This window comes from Mustela nivalis, assembly GCF_964662115.1.
Source record: "Mustela nivalis genome assembly, chromosome: 19".
NCBI classification, from domain to species: Eukaryota; Metazoa; Chordata; class Mammalia; order Carnivora; family Mustelidae; genus Mustela; species Mustela nivalis.
Genome location: NC_139038.1, coordinates 22897968 through 22920915, shown reverse-complemented (window position 1 = coordinate 22920915; position 22948 = coordinate 22897968). Strand labels below are relative to the sequence as shown.

Below are 22948 nucleotides of genomic sequence, written 5' to 3'. Positions count from 1 at the left end.
CATTCTTCTAAACTATGCCAGCTCCTTCTCTCCCTAGGGAGAGAGGGAGAGTCACCTGGGAGCAGATCTTTGGTCTTCTGAGGTCAAGTGCACACACCTACTGTGGGTTATGGAAATGACACGAGCAAGGAGGCTTCAGAGAAACCTCAGTGCAGGAGGGGCTCTGTCCTTCCCAGTGTGCTCTGGGATGGGCAGGGGAGAGAGGGGGGCTGAGGTGAAGCGAAGGCATGTGTATAAAGGGTCCCAGGCCTTCTGGGAGAAACTCTGAGTGAGCCCCAGAGTTCAGGAAGCCTGTTGAGAGATGAAGTGCAGGGGCCCTGACTGACGTCCCCACAGGAAACGCCCTCCCTATGGAGAGGAAAGGACACCCAGGTGGGTGGCAGAGCACCTCAGGGCCTCAGAGCAGTTCTGCCAGATCTGGTCACTGTCACTGAGACTCTAAGTCCCTGGGGACCCAGCTCAGCCCAGAACTGGGGAACAACAGCGTGAAAGGGAAGGAGAAGTGGGAACTCTGGGTTGGAGCCAGTGGGGCCTCCGCCACAGCTGGTGGGGCCTGTCCCATCTAGGACACTATCCCAGAAGCAAACAACAGTCCCTCCGCCTGCCCAGGACCCGTGACCAGGCTGCAGTGCCAGTGAACTGGCCCATATACCCCAGCCCAACACCTGGCCCTAGAAAGCAGGACTAGCCCCATCTGAACTTCAAAACATGACACCAAGGTTTCAGATCCCTTTTCTATCACCATGTAACCCAACTGCTCTTTTTAAGGATCCGAAACCCACTGATCCATTTTACTTTATTCTGTTTCGTCGGAGAATACACACATACACACATACGTCCGTCCATCCATCCACCTCCATTCTCACCTATGAGATTTGCTTTGGTTTGGTTTTCCTCTTTAAACAAAGCACCTGAAAAAGATTTTTTATTACCTGTAACAGATCTTCGCTGAGGACCTCTGTTTTCTCGGCTCTGTAGGGGGGGAAAAAAATCAAAAGTTCAGAGTTAGAAATCCAGAAATGCAAAGCAACTCAGGAAATTCAGTAATAATCATCCTGGAGCTTAAAACCAAACAGGCAGGAATGAATGATAACATGGGGAGAAATTCCACCGATGTTTACATCAGAGGGAAGAAAACCAAAGTCCGCAGAGAACGGCAATCCCAAACAAGAGCCAAGGATCGAGACCAGCGGCTCCCCTACGTGGGCTGCACAGATTCCCGGGCAGGGGGTCCGGGGGAGTGTGCTGACATAAAATGCCAGTTTCCAGGTCCCAACTCTATTCTAATTTAGCAGGTCCAGGACAAGATCCTGCTGCATTCTGAAGCAGCCCCTCCTGACCAGAATTCCATGGCCCCAGACCCACAGACCACCCTTTGGGAAAAGCCTGCTTAGAGAAGCTTAAACTTCATTTCTTAAAATGATCATTTCTGAGTTTCACGGCCTTACTGAAATAGGTTTGTCACAAATCCAGGAACAGGATTCAACAATACCGACTCAAGATGGTAACATCTGAGCAGTCTCTCTTTCCAGTATCTCATTTAGCCTTTATTTATTTTTTTTTTAAAGATTTTATTTATTTGACAGAGAGAGATCACAAGTAGGCAGAGAGGCAGGCAGAGAGGCAGGCAGAGAGAGAGGAGGAAGCAGGTACCCCGCTGAGCAGAGAGCCCGATGTGGGACTCGATCCCAGGACCCTGAGATCACGACCTGAGCCGAAGGCAGCGGCTCAACCCACTGAGCCACCCAGGCGCCCCATCTCATTTAGCCTTTAAAAAGAAACCATATTTTCAGCTTTCCTCCACCTACGCCTTTCAACTACCATTAACTACATTAACCCCATAGACCTTTCTAGAAAAGCTGACCGGTTGCCCCACAATCACCACAGGGGCATTCAAAGCTGCTCGAGCCTTGGTTGCCAGATTACAGTACTTTTATTTTTCAAGTTCTGTTTTTTTTTTTGTTTTTTTTTTTAATTTATATATTTGACACAGAGGGAGAGAGGGCACAAGTAGGGGAGCAGCAGGCAGATGGAGACAGAGAAGCACGGTCCTCGCTGAGCAGGAAGCCGGATGCGGGGCTCAATCCCAGGACCCTGGGATCATGACCTAAGCTGAAGGCAGATGCTTAACAGACTGAGCCCCCCAAGCACCTCGATCGCAGTACTTTCTTAAGAAGACTTTCCTCTGCAGTCCAAAAGGACAGCGCCTTTGCTGTACATAAACCCAGAATGATAGCAATCAAGGTGCCCTATTGGGACTTCTGGTTTAAACAGTGATTGAAGCCAAGTCGATGAACATCCCTACCTAACTCCCATTGAAATGAACAAGGAAACTTTTAAAGGGAAAAGAAAAAGTCTGTTCAGCACTGAATGTGGGGTTCGATCACAGAGTTGGGCAAAGGGGAAGAACATCAATGAACCAGAATTCTGAAGCCTTTTAATAAGATTTACTGCAGAACGGAAGGCTGCATGACCTTCCCCGTGAACTTATCTAATGCAAGAGAAGGAAAAGCCGTTTGGCCAGAAAGTGGATGGAACCCCCTGAGACTGACCTCAAAACACTGCTAAAGCTTAGTTCAGTACAAGTCAGCTGCTTGAAGTATGGTGGTGCACACCTCCAGCCCACGCTTGGACGATGGCAGATCAAGTAAAAGCTGGCACTGCTACAAAGGATTCCAAGACCAGTTGTTGCTGCAGTGCCCTAGTTAACACAGAGATGCCAACAGCAGTGGCTCCCACACTAGTTCCTGTAGGAAACCAGAACTCTGGGCTCCCAGGTTACCTGAACCTGGGATACCAGAACTCAGACACCTCCCAGGTCCACAGGAGCAGAGCCTGGAGATGAGGTCAAAGCCCCCACTTTCAGAGGAGGCCAACTTTCAACTCTATGAACAAGTTCTGCAAGCAGCGGGCCAAATTATGCCATCCCAGACCTTGCTTGGCATGCATGGTGCCAGGCATTGCGGAAGCGCCAAACATAAGTAAGCATGCCAGTTAGGGAAGTGGGGCAGGGCCCCAGCTGACTGGGAGCTCAAGCAACCAGCCTCAAAAAGAACCCTGATGGCCAGCCTCGCAGGGACATACCTGGCACGAGACCACCATAGCTTTACCATGACTCCTGTTCTCCAATAGCCTTGTCCCTCCTCTAGCAAAATAGCAGCACTAGATTGTATAACTTTGGTCTCATCTTCTCTGGCCAGGACCCCATATGCCTGGGATAGAACTGTGAAACCTCCTCCTTCTGTAAGTGTAAGTATACACAAACCAAGGTCCCCAAGGCCTATTGAAACATTCAGAGTTCAAAAGAAGAGATTCAGTAAGTCCTTTGATGAGATAAAATTATTTTAAAAAATGTAACAGAAGAAGAGGAAAACTTAATTTTAAAGTCCCAATGTGGACCATTAGCAGGTATGAGAAAGTTACTAATAGCTGAGAACCAACTGTATGCATCTTTTCCCAGCAACTTGTTTAGTGACCTCACACTGGTAATTTGAAATGAAAAATCAAACACAATACAAACAAATGCAAACAATACAAATCAGGGCTTTTGTTGGGGGGGGGTTGTCAAACACCTATGAGCACAGCACTGTAACAGCCACAAAGAAAATACAGCAAACATAAAAATGAACCAAATATTAACTTCAAGAAAAAACAAAAAGTCCATCAAAAAGAGTCATAGTACACTACTATGCTTAGCTGCAAATAATTGATTATATATGATGATGTAAATATCTAACAGTAGTGTATCCAAAAATTGTTAATATAACTGTATTGGAAGGATAAGGGAACAGAAGTGAGAAAAAAGTCACATAAGAGCACGAAACCCTCGTCAGCATGACAGTAAGCCAGTAAGTAATAACCAAAACTTCATAACTTGAAGGATAGCAGTTTACATATTTGTCTTTAAATGTATATATGAGTAAATGCCAGAATAAACAGAAATTTGAAAATAGTTTCCTCTGGGGCTGAGGACTCTCACCTGGGAGAATGAGATTAGTAGAGAGAAAACCCACTGTGGTAAGTCTTTTACCATTACTTGACTTTTTAAACTACCTGTATAGATAGTTTCAAATTTTAAAAAATAATATATTAGTTACATTTTTCAGGGACATGCTTGATAGGGTTTCAAGCGATGCGTAAGTTCAAGTGATGCATAACTCTAACTTAAAACAATGGGTCCAATGGCTAATCTGCACAATAGTATAGAGTGTCCAGACTATAAAACAAATTTGTATATTTAATGTCCTTCTTTTCAAATTAACAACCAAGCCCTTTGCTTTAAATTCAGAGATACTTTACCAAAAAAGCTATTTGGAGGTGGAGCTACACATGGAACATATAATAGGAAAATGTTAACATCTTGCTTAAAAATAAATTTATCCTATGTTTCCTGCCCCTGTGGATACTCTATATTACATTGATAAAATTAGTTCTATTTTTTTTTAATTTAAAAAAGAATTTTAAGATTTTATTTATTTATTTGACAGAAAGAAAGAGAGCATAAGCGGGGAGAGCGGCAGGCAGAGGGAGAGGGAGAAGCAAGCCCCCGTGCTGAGCAGGGGCCCCATACGGAACTCAGTCCCAGGATCTTGGGATCATGACCTGAGTCAAAGGCAGATGCTTAACCGACTGAGCTACCCAGGCACTGTGATAAAATTAATTTGAGAGAGAAATCCAATTTCTCTAAAGACGTGCTTATTTGAGAGCGAGAACACAGATGTATGCGCAGGGGGAGGGCAGAGGGAGAGGGAGAGAATCTCAAGCAGACTCCCCACTGAGTGTGGGGTTCGATCTCATGATCTGAGCCCAAATCAAGAGGATGCTTAACCGACTAAGCCGCCCAGGCATCCCCCAAATGTATCTTGTTAACCAGATTTTTTTTTAATTCACTGAAATTATTAAAAATTACCTATTATCAGAAATGATTACTGAGCTTTATCAGCCTTGCTGACTTATCATGGACAAATAAAACTATACTTGTGTATATTATATATATATTTAAAGTATATAATGTGACAATTCAGCTTGCATATATATTGTGAAATGATAACCCTAATCAGGTTAATGAACATATCCATCACCTTCCACAGTTCCCTTTTTTGTAACAGTAATTGTGAGAATGCTTAAGATCTACTCTCTTAGCAATTTTTAAGTATATAATATAGTATTACTATAATCCCCAGAGCTTATTCTTTTCATTTCATTTCGTTTATTTATTTATTTGACAGAGAGAGAAAGAGAGATCACAAGCAGGCAGAAAGGTACGTATAGGGGGAGGGGGGAGCAGGCTCCCCGCCAAGCAGAGAGCCTGATGTGGGGGGCTCAATCCCAGGACCCTGAGATCATGACCTCAGCCAAAGGCAGAGGCTTAACCCACTGAGCCACCCAGATGTGCCCCGCCCCCCAGAGCTTATTCTTTTTGTGAGTGAAGGCTTGTATCCCTTGACCAGCATCTTCCCATCCTTTTGCCCCTGGTGACTATCATTCTACGCTGTTTTATAGATGTGACCTTTTTTTTTTTAGATTCTACATTAGTGAGATCATACAGGATTCGTCTTTCTCTGTCTGGCTTATTTTGGTTAACAGGTTTCCTTCAGGTTCATTCATGTTGTTGCAAATGGCAGAATTTCCTTCTTTCTCATGGCTGAATAATATTCCTCTGTGTGTGTGTGTGTGTGTGTGTGTGTGTGTGATATGTGTGTACATACCATAGACATAGACACATATATGTATGTATCGCACTCACACCCCCTACATCTTCTTTATCCATCCGTCAACCAACACTTAGGTTGTTTCCATACCTTAGTTGTTGTGAATAACGCTGCGGTGAATATAGGAGTGCAGGTATCTTTTGAGATGCTGACTTCATTTTCTTCAAGTGGGTTTGCTGCATCATATGGTAGCTCTATTTTTAATTTTCTGTGGAACCTCTATACTGTTTTCCATGAGGACTGTGTTCTCATCAAAGTACACCTGGGTCCCAATTTCTCCATATTGTCACCAACATTTGCTATCTCTCGCCTCTTTTATAACAGCCATTCTTACAGGTAGGAGGTGATATCTCATTACGGTTTTGATTTGCGCTCCCCTGATTATTAGTTATGTTCAACACCTATGCATGTACCTGTCAGCCACATGTATTTCTTTGGGAAAATGTCTAGTTAGGTCTTTTGCCCATTTTTAAACCAGGTCATTTGGTTTTGTTTTGTTTTTTTAACCACTGAGTTGTATGAATTCATTATGTACTTTGGGTATTAGCCCCATATCTATAATTTGCAAATATATTTTCCCATTCTGCAGGTTGCTTTTTCATTTTCATTGCATCCTTGCTGTGCAGAAGCTTTTTAGTTTATGTAGTCCCACTTATTTATTGTTGCTTTTTTTTTTAAGATTTTATTTATTTATTTGACAGACAGAGATCACAAGTAGGCAGAGAGGCAGGCAGAGAGAGAGGAAGGGAAGCAGGCTCCCTGCTGAGCAGAGAGCCCAATGCAGGGCTCAATCCCAGGACCCTGAGATCATGACCTGAGCTGAAGGCAGAGGCTTTAACGCACTGAGCCACCCATGCACCCCTATTGTTGCTTTTGTTGACAGTGCCTTTGATGTTATATCCAAAAAATCAATGCCAAGGTAGATGTCAAGGAACTTTTTCCCTATATTTTCTTCTAGGAGATTTGTGGTTCCTAATATTACATGTCATTCTCTAAATCATTTTGAGTTAATTTTTTTAGAGTGGTACAAGGTAGGAGTCCGATTTGCCTTCTTTTCCCAACATTATTCATTAAAGAGATTGTCTTTTCCCCATTGGGCATTCTCCATGCCCTTGTCAACAATTAGATGACGATTTACATGTGGATTTATTTCTGGGCTCCCGAATCTTCCACTGATTTATGTTGTTGTTGTTTTTTAATGCCAAGACCATACTATTTTGATTACTACAGCTTTGTAACAGGTAGACCCTTGGACAACACAGGAGTTTAGATGTGTTAACCCCTTTGCAGCCAAAAATCAGCATATAGATTTTAACTCCCAGAAAGCTTTACTACTAATAGCCCTACTGTTGACCAGAAGCCTCACTGATTAACATCTTTATATGCTACATGCCTTATTTACTGTATTCTTACAATAAATTAAGTTAGAGGGAAAAAATGTGATTAAACAAATTGTAAGGAAGAGAAAATACATTTACTTTACTGGACTGCAAAAATTCTGTATGTAAGCTATTCAAACCCATGTTGTTTGTTCAAGGGTCAAGTAGTTTGGAATCAGGAAGTCTGATGGCTCCAGCCTTGTTCTTTTTGCTCAGGATTGTTTTGGCTATTTGGGCCTATTGTGGTTGCATGTGGATTTTAGAAGTATTTTTCTCCTTCTGTGAAAAATGGCATTGGAATTTTTAAAAAGATTTTATTTATTTATTTGACAGAGAGACAGAGAGCACAAGTAGGCAGAGGGGCAGGCAGAGGGAGAGGGAGAAGCAAACTCACCACCGAGCAGGGAGCTCGATGTGGGACTCAATTCCAGGACCATGGGATCATGGCCTGAGCCAAAGGCAGCCGTTAACTGACTAAGCCACCCAGGCCCCCCAATGCCATTGGAATTTTGATAGAAACTGTACTGAATGTGTAGACAGCTTTGGATAGTATGGACATTTTAATAATACTAAATCTTCCAATCTATGAATATAGGATATCTGGGAAAGATGACTTTTAAGTGATAAATCATGATTCTGGAATGTAATATACAAACTGGAGTGGCTCCTTCACACAATAATACTCCCGCTGCCCTATGCTATCCCTACCTTCATTTTAGGGAGCCACCACTGCCCCTACTTCCCCCAATATGTGGTCCAAAGGACTTGATCTTCCTCATCACTGCAACTGGTCCAAGTCTCAGTCCTTTGTATGTTGAATTGTTTTGAAGTGTTCATCTTTACCACAGACCTAGAATTTTTAACCCAAGGCAAGTCCAGCAAGTATTCAGAATACTGGCTACAGTGCCCATTTAAAGGATTTATAAGCCCCTTGGTTTTTACTGAGATGTGATTTTTTTTTTTAAGGATTTTATTTATTTATTTACTTGAGAGCGAGCGAGAGTGAGAGAGCACAAGCAGGTGGAGCCACAGGCAGAGGAAGAAGCAGGCTCTCTGCTGAGCAGGAAGCCTGATGCAGGACTCCATCCCAAGGCCCTGGGGTCACAACCTGAGCTGAAGGCAGATGTTAACGGACCGAGACACCCAGGTGCCCCATCTGAGATGTGATTTTTTTTAATCAGGTTTTAAAAATTCATTAATAAAGCAAAGAGGGGAGAAACATATTAAACTTATCAAGGCACCTTGAAGTGATCCAAAAATTTTAAAAATAATACTTGCTAGATCCGATTGTTTTAAATCAGACATTTTGCTATACAGATACAAACTTTTTGTTAGATGGGTCTTTTTTCTGCTTTGTCAGAGCCATCTTTGTGTGCAGTGTTCTGTGCTTGAAAACACACTTGAATGTTTCCTGTCTGTAACTGGAAAAACAATACAAAGCAGGAAAGCATTTCCTGCTCGCCATTTTACTCAGGGATTTGTTTTTTCCTATGCACGCCACTGTGCAATTTCACAAGTCATTCAAACAAGGCTTACAGCAGGCAGCAGTTGTAATTTCTTGATTACTTTTTGGTAAAGCATAACCTTTTTCCTTATAACTCCCAAAGCCTTACAGCAGCAGGGCTGTGCAGACCTTTATGCGCCCCACCCCCTTCTCCCTTGACTGGTTGTAGTTCTGTCCCACCTTGCAGTTGAGGCTAACCAAAGTCTCACTCAGCCCCCTTCCCAGGCCACGAGAAAATGGAAATGCATCCAATCTAAAGTCATTCAGCTCACCAAAAAAGACAGAGATGCTTCAACTAGGACACAGGGCCAAAGGAGAATCTCCAGTTGGCCCAACAACTTCCAACCCTAATGGCAGACTGATTTCTGGAAAGGTTTCTGCCAAGGCTATGTTCAAATGCCTGACATCATGATTGTGAACCGCCGTCTTGTTTCCCAGGATACCACCTACCACACTCGGGCCACATACACCTACATGAGGCATATATTGCAAGTGCCACGGAAATCAGTGCTCATTGAGGCCACATCTCCAATGCATGCTGTGATCTTCCAAGCACTGCATATTACTAACCTCGCCCCTGCCAGCAGAGAGTTCCACAGGGGCAGAGACCAAGTCTATTGGAGCCATTGCTCCCTGGGCTCCAGCACCCTTCTTGCCACCTGCCTGCCACACAGTAGATGCTTCGTAAAAATACATGAAATCAATCAGTGGAAAAGTAAATGGCTGTCCCAACAATAGAGTAATGGCTTGAAAAAAGGATCTTTCTCAATTTCAAAAGAGATAGCAAGAAAAAAAAATTCAATAGCAGTAGGCAGGAAAGCAGACGTATGCACAGAATTGCCTTCCACAATAAAATCCACAATGACTAAAATTCAAAGGTGATAGTGCCTTCCCAAGTTAATGTTTTTTTTTAATAAAAAAAAAATACAGAAAGTAAGCTATCCATATTACCAGGGGTCAGCAAACAATAGCCTACAGGTGCAATCTAGCTCACTGCCTATTTCTGTACGACCAGTAAGGTAAGAATAATTTCTACTTTAAAATGGTTGGGGGAGGGGCGCTTGGGTGGCTCAGCCAGTTAAGCATCTGTTTTTGGCTCATGATTCTGCTTCTCCCTCTGCCTCTGCTCCTTCCCCCTGATTATGCTCTCTCTCTCTCATTCTGTCTCTCTAAAATAAATAAATCTTTAAAAAAAAAAAAGGCTGGGGGGGGGGGACTCAAAAGAGGAATACATAATACAATGCACCAGAATTACTTGACATTCAAGTGTCCATGTGCACAAATAAAGTTTTATTGGAACACAGTGAGGCTGACTGGTGGACGTATTATCAATGGCTGCTTTCATGCTACAACAGCAGAGCTGAGTTGTTCTAACAGAGACCAGATGGCCTGTGGAGCTCAAAATATTTACTCTCTGGCTGTTTGCCACCCGTGTGCCAACCCCAGGTCAACACCAGTGACTCTCACAGGGTGTGGTGCAAACCTCTCTAAGGAGGGTTTTGGGAATCACTCTGAGGACTGGTATGTGAGGCCGGTCTGGAGGTGTATTTCGTCTTCTTAGACATTCCACCTCATGTCGGAGAAGCTGCTGCCGGAATGAATGGGGGTGGTTGACTGTTAATATGGCCCAAATGTGAGACACAGCCCAGGGCTGGTGATGCTGCTGACAGGGTGGGACCAGAAATTATGTCTCTCCTCCACCCACTCACCTCCCCTCAGGCCACTGAAATATTGTAACTATTGCTTTCTTCCTGATTCCTACTCATAAACATATTTCAGGACAAGATCTCAATAAATACAACTGCCGGGGCCAGGTGTCAGCCAGCTTTTTCTGGAAAGGCCAAATAATAAATATTTCAGGCTTGCAGGCCACACCATGGCTGCTATTATCGCTGAGATCTGCGGTTATAACACAAAGGTCACCAGAGACAACATAGAATGAATGGACCTGGCGAGGTTCCAATAAACTTGACTTATGGCCACTGCCCTGTGAATTTGCAGAGGTGGTTTTTTTTTTTTTTTTTTCTTCTAAGTAGGCTCCACGTCTAGCATGGAGCCCAGCACAGGGCTTGAACTCGTGATCCTGAGACCAAGACCTGAGCTGAGATCAAGAGGCAGATGCTTAACTGACAGTCACCCAGGTGTCCCATGAATTCACATAATTCTCATAGGTCACAAAATATTCTTCTTTTGATTCCTTTTTTTAAACATTAAAAAAATGGAAAAGCTCTTCTGAGCCAACTGGGGCTGGATCTGGCCCACAGGCCACAGTCTGCATATTACTAACCTCGCCCCTGCCAGCAGAGAGTTCCACAGGGGCAGAGACCAAGTCTATTGGAGCCATTGCTCCCTGGGCTCCAGCACCCTTCTTGCCACCTGCCTGCCACACAGTAGATGCTTCGTAAAAATACATGAAATCAATCAGTGGAAAAGTAAATGGCTGTCCCAACAATAGAGTAATGGCTTGAAAAAAGGATCTTTCTCAATTTCAAAAGAGATAGCAAGAAAAAAAAATTCAATAGCAGTAGGCAGGAAAGCAGACGTATGCACAGAATTGCCTTCCACAATAAAATCCACAATGACTAAAATTCAAAGTACAAGTAAAATTCAGTGTACAAGTAACGTGTGCTTTCCCATGAAGCTTCAAGCCTTTCTAATCACTTCCAAATTCTTCTTACTTTGAAGGGGATTTCTGTGCTTTCCCAATTCGCTCTTCCGAAAGCACAAGATGCTAGCTTTTCAAGACCTCACCAGGATTGTTCCTTTCAACCCCTGCAGGCATTCTGAGCCCCTGAGAGCAGTGGCTCTTCCCACTCAGTCCATCTCTACCCACCAACGGCTAACAGTTGGCCCAAGAGCCAACACTAACTTCAAACATCTGTGTCTTCCCGTTGCCCCAAGATCACAGTTCAGATGTTTTGGGTTGACAGATCCACACGAGAGATGATAAATCTGTGGGTTTTTCACCTAAATAATGACTTCGATATATCAATTGGAAGGAAAGAAAGGCGGGGGGCATGGAGAGAAATTTTAAAGTGATTTGAAACTCTGGTTACCTGCAAAGATCGAAGCGCATGTTTGCTAAGAGATAGAAACTGGGGTCAATCAGTCGAGGAATCAATACTGTCTTTGGGGCGACGACACACATGGTCATTGTCTACAGTGAAATTCATATTTGCAGGGAAATTACAGGGGCCAGCCCCACAGCTAAGTGGTGTATTTCATCCTGCCGGGAACCAGATTTCGTGCAACGCCGTCTTCTCCTGGTACAAGTGTTTACAAAATCCACTTGAGCCTCTGTGCGGCGTCGGGACACACTCTTCTGGTTTCACAGCGAGCCAGGGGACAGCTGGGTGAGTTTTTCCTGTTCTATCTCATTAGATGAGCTGTCTTCTTAAATTTCTGGGCAGGGATCTGAAGGCTACTTCATTGGATTTTTAAAATAAAGGAACCCTCTGACACTTTATAAATGCAGCAATTTGTTACGCATTCCACAAAGGAGTTTAAAAAGTCTTACAAGAGGGTTTGTAGCCCTCTAAAGGGAAAGTATGGGAAAAGAAAAACAAACGAGTCCCATGCGTAACACTGAAAAGAAAAAGGATATTTATCAGCAGGAAAATGATCAAATAGAAAGTATTTTGGTAATAACATGGGTGAAATACACCTAATACATCTACACTCTATGCTCTGAATTATTTCCCCAAATGATGAAAGTCTGGCCACATAGTTACAGCTTTTCTGAGATAACATTTATTTTTAACTTGAAACAGCAGTAACAAAACCCTTATCAATCTAAACTGACTCTCCACAATATTATTTGAATTCTAATCCACGACTAAGATGAACTATTATATTTTTTTTAATCAACTGAATTGAGGTTTTTTTTTTTTTTTCTTCCTACACATGTAAGCTTATATGGCAGCTTTTTGTTTGGTCACTTGGCCTTTTTCCTCCCCTCTCTGGCCCACGAAATGGAATCTCTTTGCTGTCCCAGCTGTAACCACGTGCTAAGTCTGAAAGCTCCACCAACAATTTCTGCTTATGGCAAACCGTGGGACGGAAGCTCCCTGCCACGGGCACACTCTGCAGACTGCCTTCAACAGTCTCCTGCCTCAAGCTGCTCAAGTCAGTTACAGCACTGGCTTGGACCTAGAGGCAGCTGAGTTTGAGATTTCAAAATGTATTCAAGCAGGCAGAAACACAAGCGATTTGCAAGGATCTCACTGTGGACAGTGCATGTGGAGCTAAACCCTGTGGGGTGGGGGAGATCCGGGAGGGGGTCCAGTTTACTGGCACCCCAACGCAAAGAGGCCAGGCCAGGTGGAGCTGGATGGCCACACACAAAAATTGGAAGCAGAAGTGCCAGAGGCAAGGCCACACAAATTGGAGGGCTCGGCTCTGACTCAGTGCTCGGGCCACTGGCCGGGAGGCCCTCTGCATCTTAAGACAGGTTGTACAAGCCCTCTTCCAAATGCTTCTTCCTGAGTCAGCACATTTGGACTTTCAAGAGCATGTTTCCATAAAAGCAGGTTATAAATGATCATGAAGTTCTCAGGCCAGGATCCATTTTGCTTATAGCTTATCTGAGGGACCCATTACACTTGCAACTTATCTAGAAGACCGCCCTAGTAGGCAGGCGCCTACTGATTTCTCTGAGCCACGGTGATCCAGGGAAGAGTAGTTTAAAAAAAAAAAAAAAAAGTCTGCGATAATGGTGATTCTCAACCACGGCTATGCATTATACCCCAAGGCCTTTAAATATAATACAGATGATTCCATTTTTAAGAAAAGGCCAGAAAAAGCAAATCTAGGGGGGCCTGGGTGGCTCAGCTGGTTGAGCCTCTGCCTTCAGCTCAGATCATGATCTTGGGGTCCTGGGATCAAGCCCCTGTATCAGCTTCTCCCTCTCCTTCTGCTCTCTCTCTTCTCTCAAATAAGTAAATAAATATCTTTAAAAGAAAAAGAAAAATCTATAGAGGCAGAAAGTAGATTAGGGCTAGCTAGAAGGGAAGGATGGGCTAGACAGGGACATGAGGAATCTTACTGGGGTGATTCAATGGTTGTCCAATCAGATGGTGGTAATAGTTACACAACGCTGTCAGTTCACTCAAAAAAAAAAAAAAAATCACTGAACTGTAAACTTAAAATGGGTGAATTTTATGACATATAAATAAAGTTGTTTTAAAAATAATACCTGGGGGGCGCCTGGGTGGCTCAGTGGGTTAAAGCCTCTGCCTTTGGCTCTGGTCATGATCCCAGAGTCTTGGGATCGAGTCCCACATCGGGCTCACTGCTCACCAGGGAGCCTGCCTCCTCCTCTCTCTCTGCCTGCCTCTCTGCCTACTTGTGATCTCTCTCTGTCAAAATGAAATCTTAAAAAAATAATAATAATAATAATAATACCTGGACCCCAACCCAGAATGACTGAATAGGAACCCCGTGGCAGAAGGGAGGGGAGGGGGCACCTGGCATTTTGTTTTAAAGCTTCCCAAGCCATTCCAAAGTGTGGCGAGGGTTGAGAACCCCCGTGTCAGAAGGGTCAGGGTACCAGGCCAGCAGGTAGTGGAGTAACCACCAGAACATGACAGAAAGAGGGTCCAGTAGTAAGTGGTTGGCAGTAGCAAAAACAGTCAGAAGTGTCCCTCTAGCACTGGCCACAGACGAGTTCTTGCCATGTCAAGACTGCCTGGTACGTGGTCTGATGTACATGGCTTGTCACGGAGTTCACTATACCTTCACAAGGAGAGTGAGCTGAGTGATAAGAAGCCGGCAGACAGCAGGTTCTAAGTTGCACCGTAGGCAAAGGAGGGGGCAGAATATGGTACGAGCAGAGTTAGGGCTCTAGGGTCAGGCAGACCTGGCAATGAATCCCAGTGCTTGGGATTCACTCTACCACTGTGAGTGTCCGTGTCCTCCCCAGTAAGATGGGAATGATGGGAATAATAATACCACCACCCCAGGGATTGTTTTACAAACACCACGACCTCATTTCTCTCACTGCCATGGTCCCTGGCGCCCCGTGAAGCACCTGGGGCATGAGTCGTTCTGAACATCATGACCCACCACCACCTCCTTCAGAGAGCTCCCAAGCTAGGTCATCTCTGGGAGAGACTTTTGTGCAGTGACCAGGCTGTTCTGGCTTCTCCCAGAAGTTACACAAAGACACAGAGTGGCATCGAACCTCCAGCGGGAGGAGGGCAGCCTGTTTCATCACAACAAAGGGTTGGTTGTGGTGACCCCGTGTGGGCTGGAGGCCACCGAAGAGAATCATGGGCACAGAATGCACAGAAACGTGCAGACTGGGTGTGTGGTGAGTTAGCAAAAAACCCTTCACCACAGGATCACTGTCTTAGCCCTCTGCACCTGCTGGTCCTGAGCCTGCAGAAGTCCCAGCTGCGTTCATGGAGGGCCAGAGAGCTCTCTGCACAGAAACCACCTTAGCGCAGCCTCACTATGGTCCACTCGGGTCCTCATTCACTCAGCCGGTATTTATGGACCCTCTCTAAATGTCAAGAACTGGGGAGGACTGAAGGGAGGGATATGAGCCACAGTCCCCGCCCTCGGCGGCTAATAAGAAAGACAGCAATATAAACAACCAACTTCAGTCAATGTTTCTAGGAGCAGAGAGAGAGGCCAGGAAAGGCTTCACAGTGAAACAGCCCAAGCAGATCTCAGATAAGACAGAACACCCAAAGAGGACGGGCGACGGAATGGAGAGAGGGTCCTGCACCTGGGCCCAGAATCAGGCTGAAAAGAATCAGGAAGCAGGGGGCCATGGGGAGCCATTGACAGTTTCTCCCCAGTGGAGTGGCATCAGATTTGAGTTTTCAGAATGCAAATTCTGACAGCACAGTACAGGCTAAAGGTAGGAGAACATCTGGAGGACCTCTGCCGTGATTCAAGGAATGAATAAGAACAAAGGCACGAAGCCCTACCAGTCTGATGCTGGCCAGTGATATGCTGCTATTTTAACAGAAAAGGCATGGCTGAATCACTGACTGTAAACCATCAACTTGAAAAACACTTTAAAAAGTTCAAAAAAAACCCCATAAAACATGGAGATCTTTCTGATCAAGAAATGAATCAGATATAGAAACTAGAATTCATGGGCCATAAGTGAGCTGATCACCAGATTTCCAATACTAGATTAAGTCTGCATTTGTACATTTTTTTCTTTTATGGAAGCACTTTTGCATATATGATTTCATCTTATTATGTCATATACGCTTATGGGGCAATTTTCACCTCTATTTCATGGGTGTGGAAACTGGGCAGACACTCATTAAATAAATTACACATGAACCAAAGTCTTTGGACCCTCAGAAAGAGAGCAATTTTAAGGTCACTGACCAAAGTTGACTCTCTTGATTTGTTTTCGTGCTAGACCCTAGTCCTAGGTCCCCAGCAAACTAACCATATGCTCTAAAAATAAAACCCCTGACCTTCCTGCACCTCACTTTATTTATATTTGCACCAACCATCTCACACAACTTTTTTTTTTTTTTAAAGGTTTCTTTTTTTTTTTTTTTTTAAAGCTTTTATTTATTAATTTGACAGAGAGAAATCACAAGTAGTCGGAGAGGCAGCCAGAGAGAGAGAGAGAGATAGGGAAGCAGGCTCCCTGCTGAGCAGAGAGCCCGATGCGGGACTCGATCCCAGGACCCTGAGATCATGACCTGAGCCGAAGGCAGCGGCTTAAACCACTGAGCCACCCAGGCGCCCCTCATCTCACACAACTTTTAAGAGACTACAATAGAACAGAATATTTGAGAGAAAAGAAACTATTTGAAACCTTCAAAACTGTGCTTTGCAAAAGCAGGGCTGTCTCTCTATAAACAAGAAACGTTACATATTTTTAAAAGGCATGCAATGCTGAGAATTTGGAGTAATTGTGGGTCCTCTAAGTTTCTACAAGGAATATACATCACAGAGGTAGCCCAGAAATTTCTATGATTAGCATGATGCACAAAATGAAGGGGAAAAAAATGTTCACCTGGAAAAATGGGGTGAGGCTGCTTTGAATGGATGATGGATAGATTCTGGGTGGAGAACACCATAAATCTTCATTTGCCCTTTTTTAAAGGTCAAAGAAAAGAATGTTCCAACACCACAGTCTGATGGATGGAAGGACGCTGTTGATGACTCAGAACAGAATATCGATTTTTTTTTTAAATGATGCCTTTTTCTCAAAAGGATATTCAGAATAATAAAATGTTCTCTGAGTGAAGCTATGTGGCCTGTCACTACATTCAGCCACAGGCGGGTGTCATGCATGCTTTGCCACTAACCTTTTCATCGGGTTAGTCACTGAACAAATATTTGTTGGGTTCCCTTCCGTGAGCCATCATGAGTAAGAGACATGGCCCCTATTCTGACAGGGCTCAATGACTGTCGAGGAAAATCAGCAATCAGACTCCAGTGCGATGAGTGCTGTGCCTGGGGAAGCCCAGGGCCTCTGAGGGTAGAGCCTGTCATCACTATCACAGCTGATGTTTAGGGAGCTCATACCCTAGAAAGGTGCTTGGCACTGGTCCACATGCTTGGTAAGAATTAATCCCCTTGATGTTCACAAGAACCCCATGGGGTAAGTATTGTTGCCTCCATGTTATAGATGAAGAAACTGAGGCAGAGAACAGTGAACAGACTTGCTCAAGCTTTCATAGGTAGGCTCTGAACCCAGGCAATTCTGCTCCCCAAGACCCTGTTCTTAAATTCTGGGCTCCAGGTGCTTTACATGTAGTAACTCATTGAATCCTCAAGATAACAGTGTGATCCATGCTATTACTGTGCCCTTTCTGGAGATGAGAAACCTGGGCTTTGAGAAGTCATTAAGGTGCCAGAGGTTTGAAAACATGGGAGGGCATCTGATGCAGACTTAAGATACCAGGAAAGTTTTTGAAACTGGTGATGGCTTTTGAGACCCAATAAGTGAGTTGGAGCTGTATGCTTGGATGTTGGGTAGCAGAAGGATATGTTAAGGCCGTGAGGACAGAGGTGAGAGGGAGAGCACAGGAAGGACACACACAAGGTGATACAGCTCTGGGAGAAGACTTGCCCCCACTCCCCGGACCCCTTAGGCTTGGGTGCATGGGGCCTGCTCAAGTCTGAGGGCCAAGTTGGAGAACTAAAAGGAAACTTCCAATACTGAGCCACCTAGATGCCCCAGAAGTTTCCAAATTTAACAAACAATGAACAATCCACTGATCTAAACTCAGAGAACCCCAAGGAGGATAAACACACATACAAAAAAAACACACCTAAAAAGATCAAGGCCAAACTGTGGAGAAAGAGAAAATATTGAAAGTAGACAGGAAAAAAAAAAAAAAAAGGTACTTAACAGGCAGGGGAGCAATGTAAGAATGATGGCTGACACATCATCCAGAAACGCTATGACCAAATGACAATAGAATGACACTCTAAAGTCCTGAAAGAAAAAAAGTCAACCTATAATTGTACATCAAATGCAAATATTTCAAAGATGAAGGCAAAATAACAAGATCTCTGTGCCCAACATGGAGCACCAACTCCCGACCCGAGATCAAGGGTCACCTGTTCTTCCAACTGAGCTGGCGAGGAAACCCTGAAAGAAAGACATCTTTCAGAGACAACGGCTAAAGAGATTTCATCTCCTGAAGACCTCACCACAGCACTGTCATATTACGGGGAAGGACAGAGAGGTGGAGAAGGAAAGAATTTAGGCATTTGACATCTGCTCTGGACCAGTCCAGGGTGAGGAAATTTCTTAGGGAAGGTGGCAAGGGCTCTTACTTCCCATGCTGATTAGTCATGGCTGTCTGCAGCCCTGGTCAAAGGAGAACTAGAAGGTTACACCCATGCTCCCTGGGAAAGAGAACCAGAGAGACTGACAATGATGACAGAAAGATGTACCAATCGTTCCAACTATAGACGTTCCCCCACCCCCAGGCTAAATACCATTCCTGATGTCACACCTTCCGTTTCACTGTGCAGCAGATTAGGCACAAGAAATGTTAGAGATTTTATCTACTTTCTAGTAAAGTATTAGGCTAGTTTAGCATAAGGAGACTGCCAATTTTCAGCGTACAGCTTTTAACTTCTCAGGTCTCTGACGTCTTGGGAGATTAAGAAGCAGGTCTGGTTGCAAGGGGCTAGGCAATTTAGAGTTAACTCTTTCTCCACCCTGCACTTTCAACATTTTGGTCTAAATAATTCCTTCTTGGGCGGCTGCCCAGAGCACTGTAGAATGTTCACAGCACCCCTGGCTCCTGCGTGCTCAGAAGCTAGTGTGGCAACATGCCTCCCTCTCCCCAGAGGTGACAACGAAAAACATATGGAGATACTGCCAAATTGAGGGGGTGGGGGGGCAAACTATTTCCAGTTAAGAACCATGAAGATGATAATAACAATAATATTAATAATAATAAATTTTACGGTTGCCAGAAAGGGAAAAGATAGCAGTCTTTCTGTGTGAAAATCAACATAACTTGATCACATTAATAGGATGGGAGATTTGCAGGAAGAGAAAGGATGTGCCTCTGATTCTATAATGACCTCATAAATAACTCTTCTTTGGTTTATCAGTGCTATTCCTGATGATGTACCTTTGGAGGAGTCCTATATCCTGAAAAATGAAAGAACACAGAAACTTGCTTTACTTCCTTTCTAAAGGCTGTTTCTTTTTTTAGTTCCCTGGGACTTGTAAATAAATTAGTGACAGATTTTTTTTTTTAAAGATTTTATTTATTTATTTGACAGAGAGAAATCACAGGTAAGCAGAGAGGCAGGCAGATAGAGGAGGAAGCAGGCTTCTCGCAGAGCAGAGAGCCCGATGCGGGGCTCGATCCCAGGACCCTGGGATCATGACCTGAGCTGAAAGCAGAGGCTTTAACCCACTGAGCCACCCAGGCGCCCCAGATTTTTTTTTTAAGATTTTATTTCTTTATTTGACAGAGAAAGCACAAGCAAAGAGAGGTGCAGAGGGAGAGGGAGAAGCAGGTTTCCTGCTGAGCAGGAAGCCCAGTGTGGGGCTCGATCCCAGAACCCTGGGATCATGACCTGAGCTGAAGGCAGATGCTTAATTGACTGAGCCAACCAGACACCCTGTAACAGATTTTTTAATTTCCAAGAACTCTGTGTCTTTTTTTCAGTAGCCTGCTTTTTTTTTTTTTTTTTTTTTTTCTAATGGATGTAATAGCCTTTCTGAGGATTTTCTTACATCCTATTGTCCCGTCTTGGACAATGAATGAACAAATAAAACAGCACTTGCTATATTCAGCCACGGACCTACTTAACCAGTCATCTGGAACTTTTTCTGAATGGCTTTCAGTATCACATTTTTTTAATTCCCAAGAATTAAAAAAAAAAATACCTTTCCTAGCATTTCAATGGATTTCAAAGATTTACCTATTTATTTGAGAGGGGGAAGGAGGCAGAGGGAGAGGGAGAGAGAAAACCTCAAGGAGACTCCTCCTGAGCTCGGAGCCCAATGCAGGGCTCAATCCCACGGCCCTGAGATCATGATCTAAGCTAAAACCAGGAGTTGGACACTTAACCGACTGAACCACCCATGACTCCCTCAATGGATTCTAATGAGAGAGAAGAAATACACACGTGTTCAGTCAAGGACCTTAAACTGTCCCCTCTAGTGTATTAAGTCATGAGAGAATTTTCCTATCATGGATAATTTCAGGAACTTACCAGTGGAGACAACAGGTCAACCTGCTGTGCTCTAACATGTTATTATGATAGTTGTGTTCCTAAGGGTTCATGAAAAATTCCAAATTATGAAGTCAATTCATACAGTGGCAGGACAGAGAATAGTCAGAATAGAGCATGTTACACTGACAGAGGAATTTCTACGGCGTCACGGGGCAAAGCATTTCCCCGTTTCTGGATATCACTTGATCATGGTGCTGGTCTCTTCTGATCACAAATGCTCCTATTAACAAGAACATCTTTATACAAGTATACCTTCTTTGCTACCCACAGCTCTAAAAGAACAGAGAAATACTCCCAGAAAGGTGAGTTCAGAAGGTGCTCACTCCTTTTTAGCAGGTACATTGGCTAAGACTAAGAGCCTAGAGCACATTTGCTGGAGGTCAAAGCCCTGTCCACCACCTAAAAGCTGTGCAACTATGAGCAGGTTACTTAATGTCTCTGTGCCCCCATTTCCTTGTCTCTAAAAACAGAAATACTAAGAACTGCCAACTTACAGAATTGAGTGGATTGAAGGGAGATAATATACACACAGTGCTAATGCCTTGAAAGCTCAAAACACGGTTGTTATGGTGATGACATAAGTGGTTAAGAGCAGAGACTCTGGAGACGGACTTCCTCCTAGTTCTGTGACCTCAAAGAAGTTATCGAATGTCTCTGTGCCTCCGTTTTCTCACCTGTAAGAGGGGATAATACTGTACTGATTTGGTATTAAATGAGTTGATACATGACTAGCATTTGGAATAGCGCCTGGTACACAGCAAGCATCCAAATAAATGTAAGCTATCAGTATTACAATTATTTTTTTTGGAAGGATCTTTCTGGCAACAGTGTGGAAGAGCGTGGAAGGGGGGCGGGGAAGACATACTGGGGGCCGGGGCAACTGAGGAGGTGAGTATTAAGAGACCCGAGTGTAGGAGACCGAGTGAGAAAAGGGAGGTCCACCCTAGAGCAGGGAGTAAGGAGAGCAGGGGACAGAGAGCTGTTACAAAGACACAATAAGCAGGACTTCATGACGTGGCGAGGATGGGAAGGGAGAAGGAATCCCCTAGAATGATTGCCATGTTCCTATCTTGAGTGACTGGCTAGAGAGTGAGGTTTTTCAACCGGAGGGACAGTTTGGAAGGCTCTGAGGGTGCGGTCAACAAGGTCAGCTCCGGAAACGCTGGGTCTAAGGGGTCTGTTGAACATGCAGGTGGAGATGTCCGGTGTGATTTTTTGCTCTGTGGTTCTGAACCACAGAAGATGCATCTGCAGAGAAAATTCCGAGCAGCAGGAGTGGCCAACAATGCCTTGGGGGGGGGGCGGGGTCGCTGGGAGTGCAGATTTGCATAAAATAGGAAGGCTGAGCACAGCAGCCTGATGAGGAACACAGTGGAAGGGCAGGTGGAGCAGGGAGCAGCAAAGCAGCGCCCAGGGAGGGCAGGGAAGAAGCCGGGCGTGGGGTGCCCCTGAAGAAGGATGGAGGGCTGGCTGAAACTGCAAGGGTGGCATAGGGGACAGGAATGCTCCCTGAGAGCCAGCGTGCAGGGCACTGACGGCAGACAAAGCAGCAAAGCCCTGCATGGGAAGGAGAGAACTGGAAACAACAGCCTGAACATCACAAATGGCTGGGAAGAGCCTGGGGAGAGAGGGAAGCTAGAAATGCAGAGTGGACAGGGTAAGCTCCCCCGCCAACCCCCGCCCTGGGGACAGCGGCTCATGGGGGTTGTGGGGCAATCACCACTTAGACTGATTCCTTTGAGCCTGAGGGACCTGGCCAGGGTGACAGTAGCCAGTTTTCCCTGGAAACAGGGAGGCAGGTCATCCGAGGGGAGTGGCTGCGTCTGGAGTCGGGTGGAGCGGGTCTGAGAAAAGTCAAAGTCTGGCAAAAGCACTTAGGAAAACGGGATAGGAAATGGAGCCAAGGGCAGGGAGGCAGTCTTCTGAGCCCAGCTGAGCGTAGAGGCCAGAACATCTAGGCCGTCCTGCCCTGGGAAGTGGGATGAGCTTTCTGGACCACGCCCTGCATCCCAGGTCATCCCAAGAGATGACAGAGTAGGGCTGTCGGGCTGCAGGATGGCAGGAGAAAGGCTAGCTGGACGGAGTGCTGGCAGTGTGAGGTCAGAGCCCAAACTATGACTGACTGAGGTCAGAGAAGGAGGGGACTTAAGAAAGCACAGAGTGGGGCTGCCTGGGTGGCTCAGTGGGTTAAACCTCTGCCTTCAGCTCAGGTCATGGTCTCAGGGTCCTGGGATCGAGTCCCGCATCGGGCTCTCTGCTAGGCAGGGAGCCTGCTTCCTCCTCTCTCTCTCTACTTGTGATCTCTCTCTGTCAAATAAATAAAATCTTTAAAAAAAAAGAAAGAAAGAAAGAAAGCACAGAGGGAGACTCTTTGGGAAAGGGATCCAGAGGATAAGAAATTGGAGGACACTGTGGACGATTCAGGTTCCAATCTCAGAAATGGTTCTTAAAATGCAATGGCAAATTTCCTTCTGGAAAAGAATGCCCGTTTATATTCCCACCTGAGTATGATTGGATAAACACAGCCCTTGTCGGCTCTCCCAAGACAGTAACATATCATTATTTTGAGCTTTGCCAATTTGGTAAGTGAGAAATGTTGTCTCAAAGCTTTGTGCTTCTTCAATTAGCTGTAATTTTGAAACGAGTCTCACACACTT

General features: G+C 44.6%; 1 protein-coding gene across 10 annotated transcripts in view; it reads right to left on the bottom strand.

Moving 5' to 3' along the window:
• The window catches only part of ARHGAP17 (Rho GTPase activating protein 17), an 85648-nt gene that overhangs the window by 49718 nt on the left and 12982 nt on the right, over positions 1-22948 (bottom strand). For all 10 annotated transcript variants that reach the window (XR_014306536.1, XR_014306537.1, XR_014306538.1 and 7 more), the window contains exon 2: positions 933-972. Coding sequence is in view for 6 of the 10 variants with exons in the window: in XM_082714804.1 (XP_082570930.1) it covers positions 933-972 (40 nt within the window). In the remaining 4 variants the exon portion in view is untranslated. The remainder of the gene's footprint in view (positions 1-932; positions 973-22948) is intronic.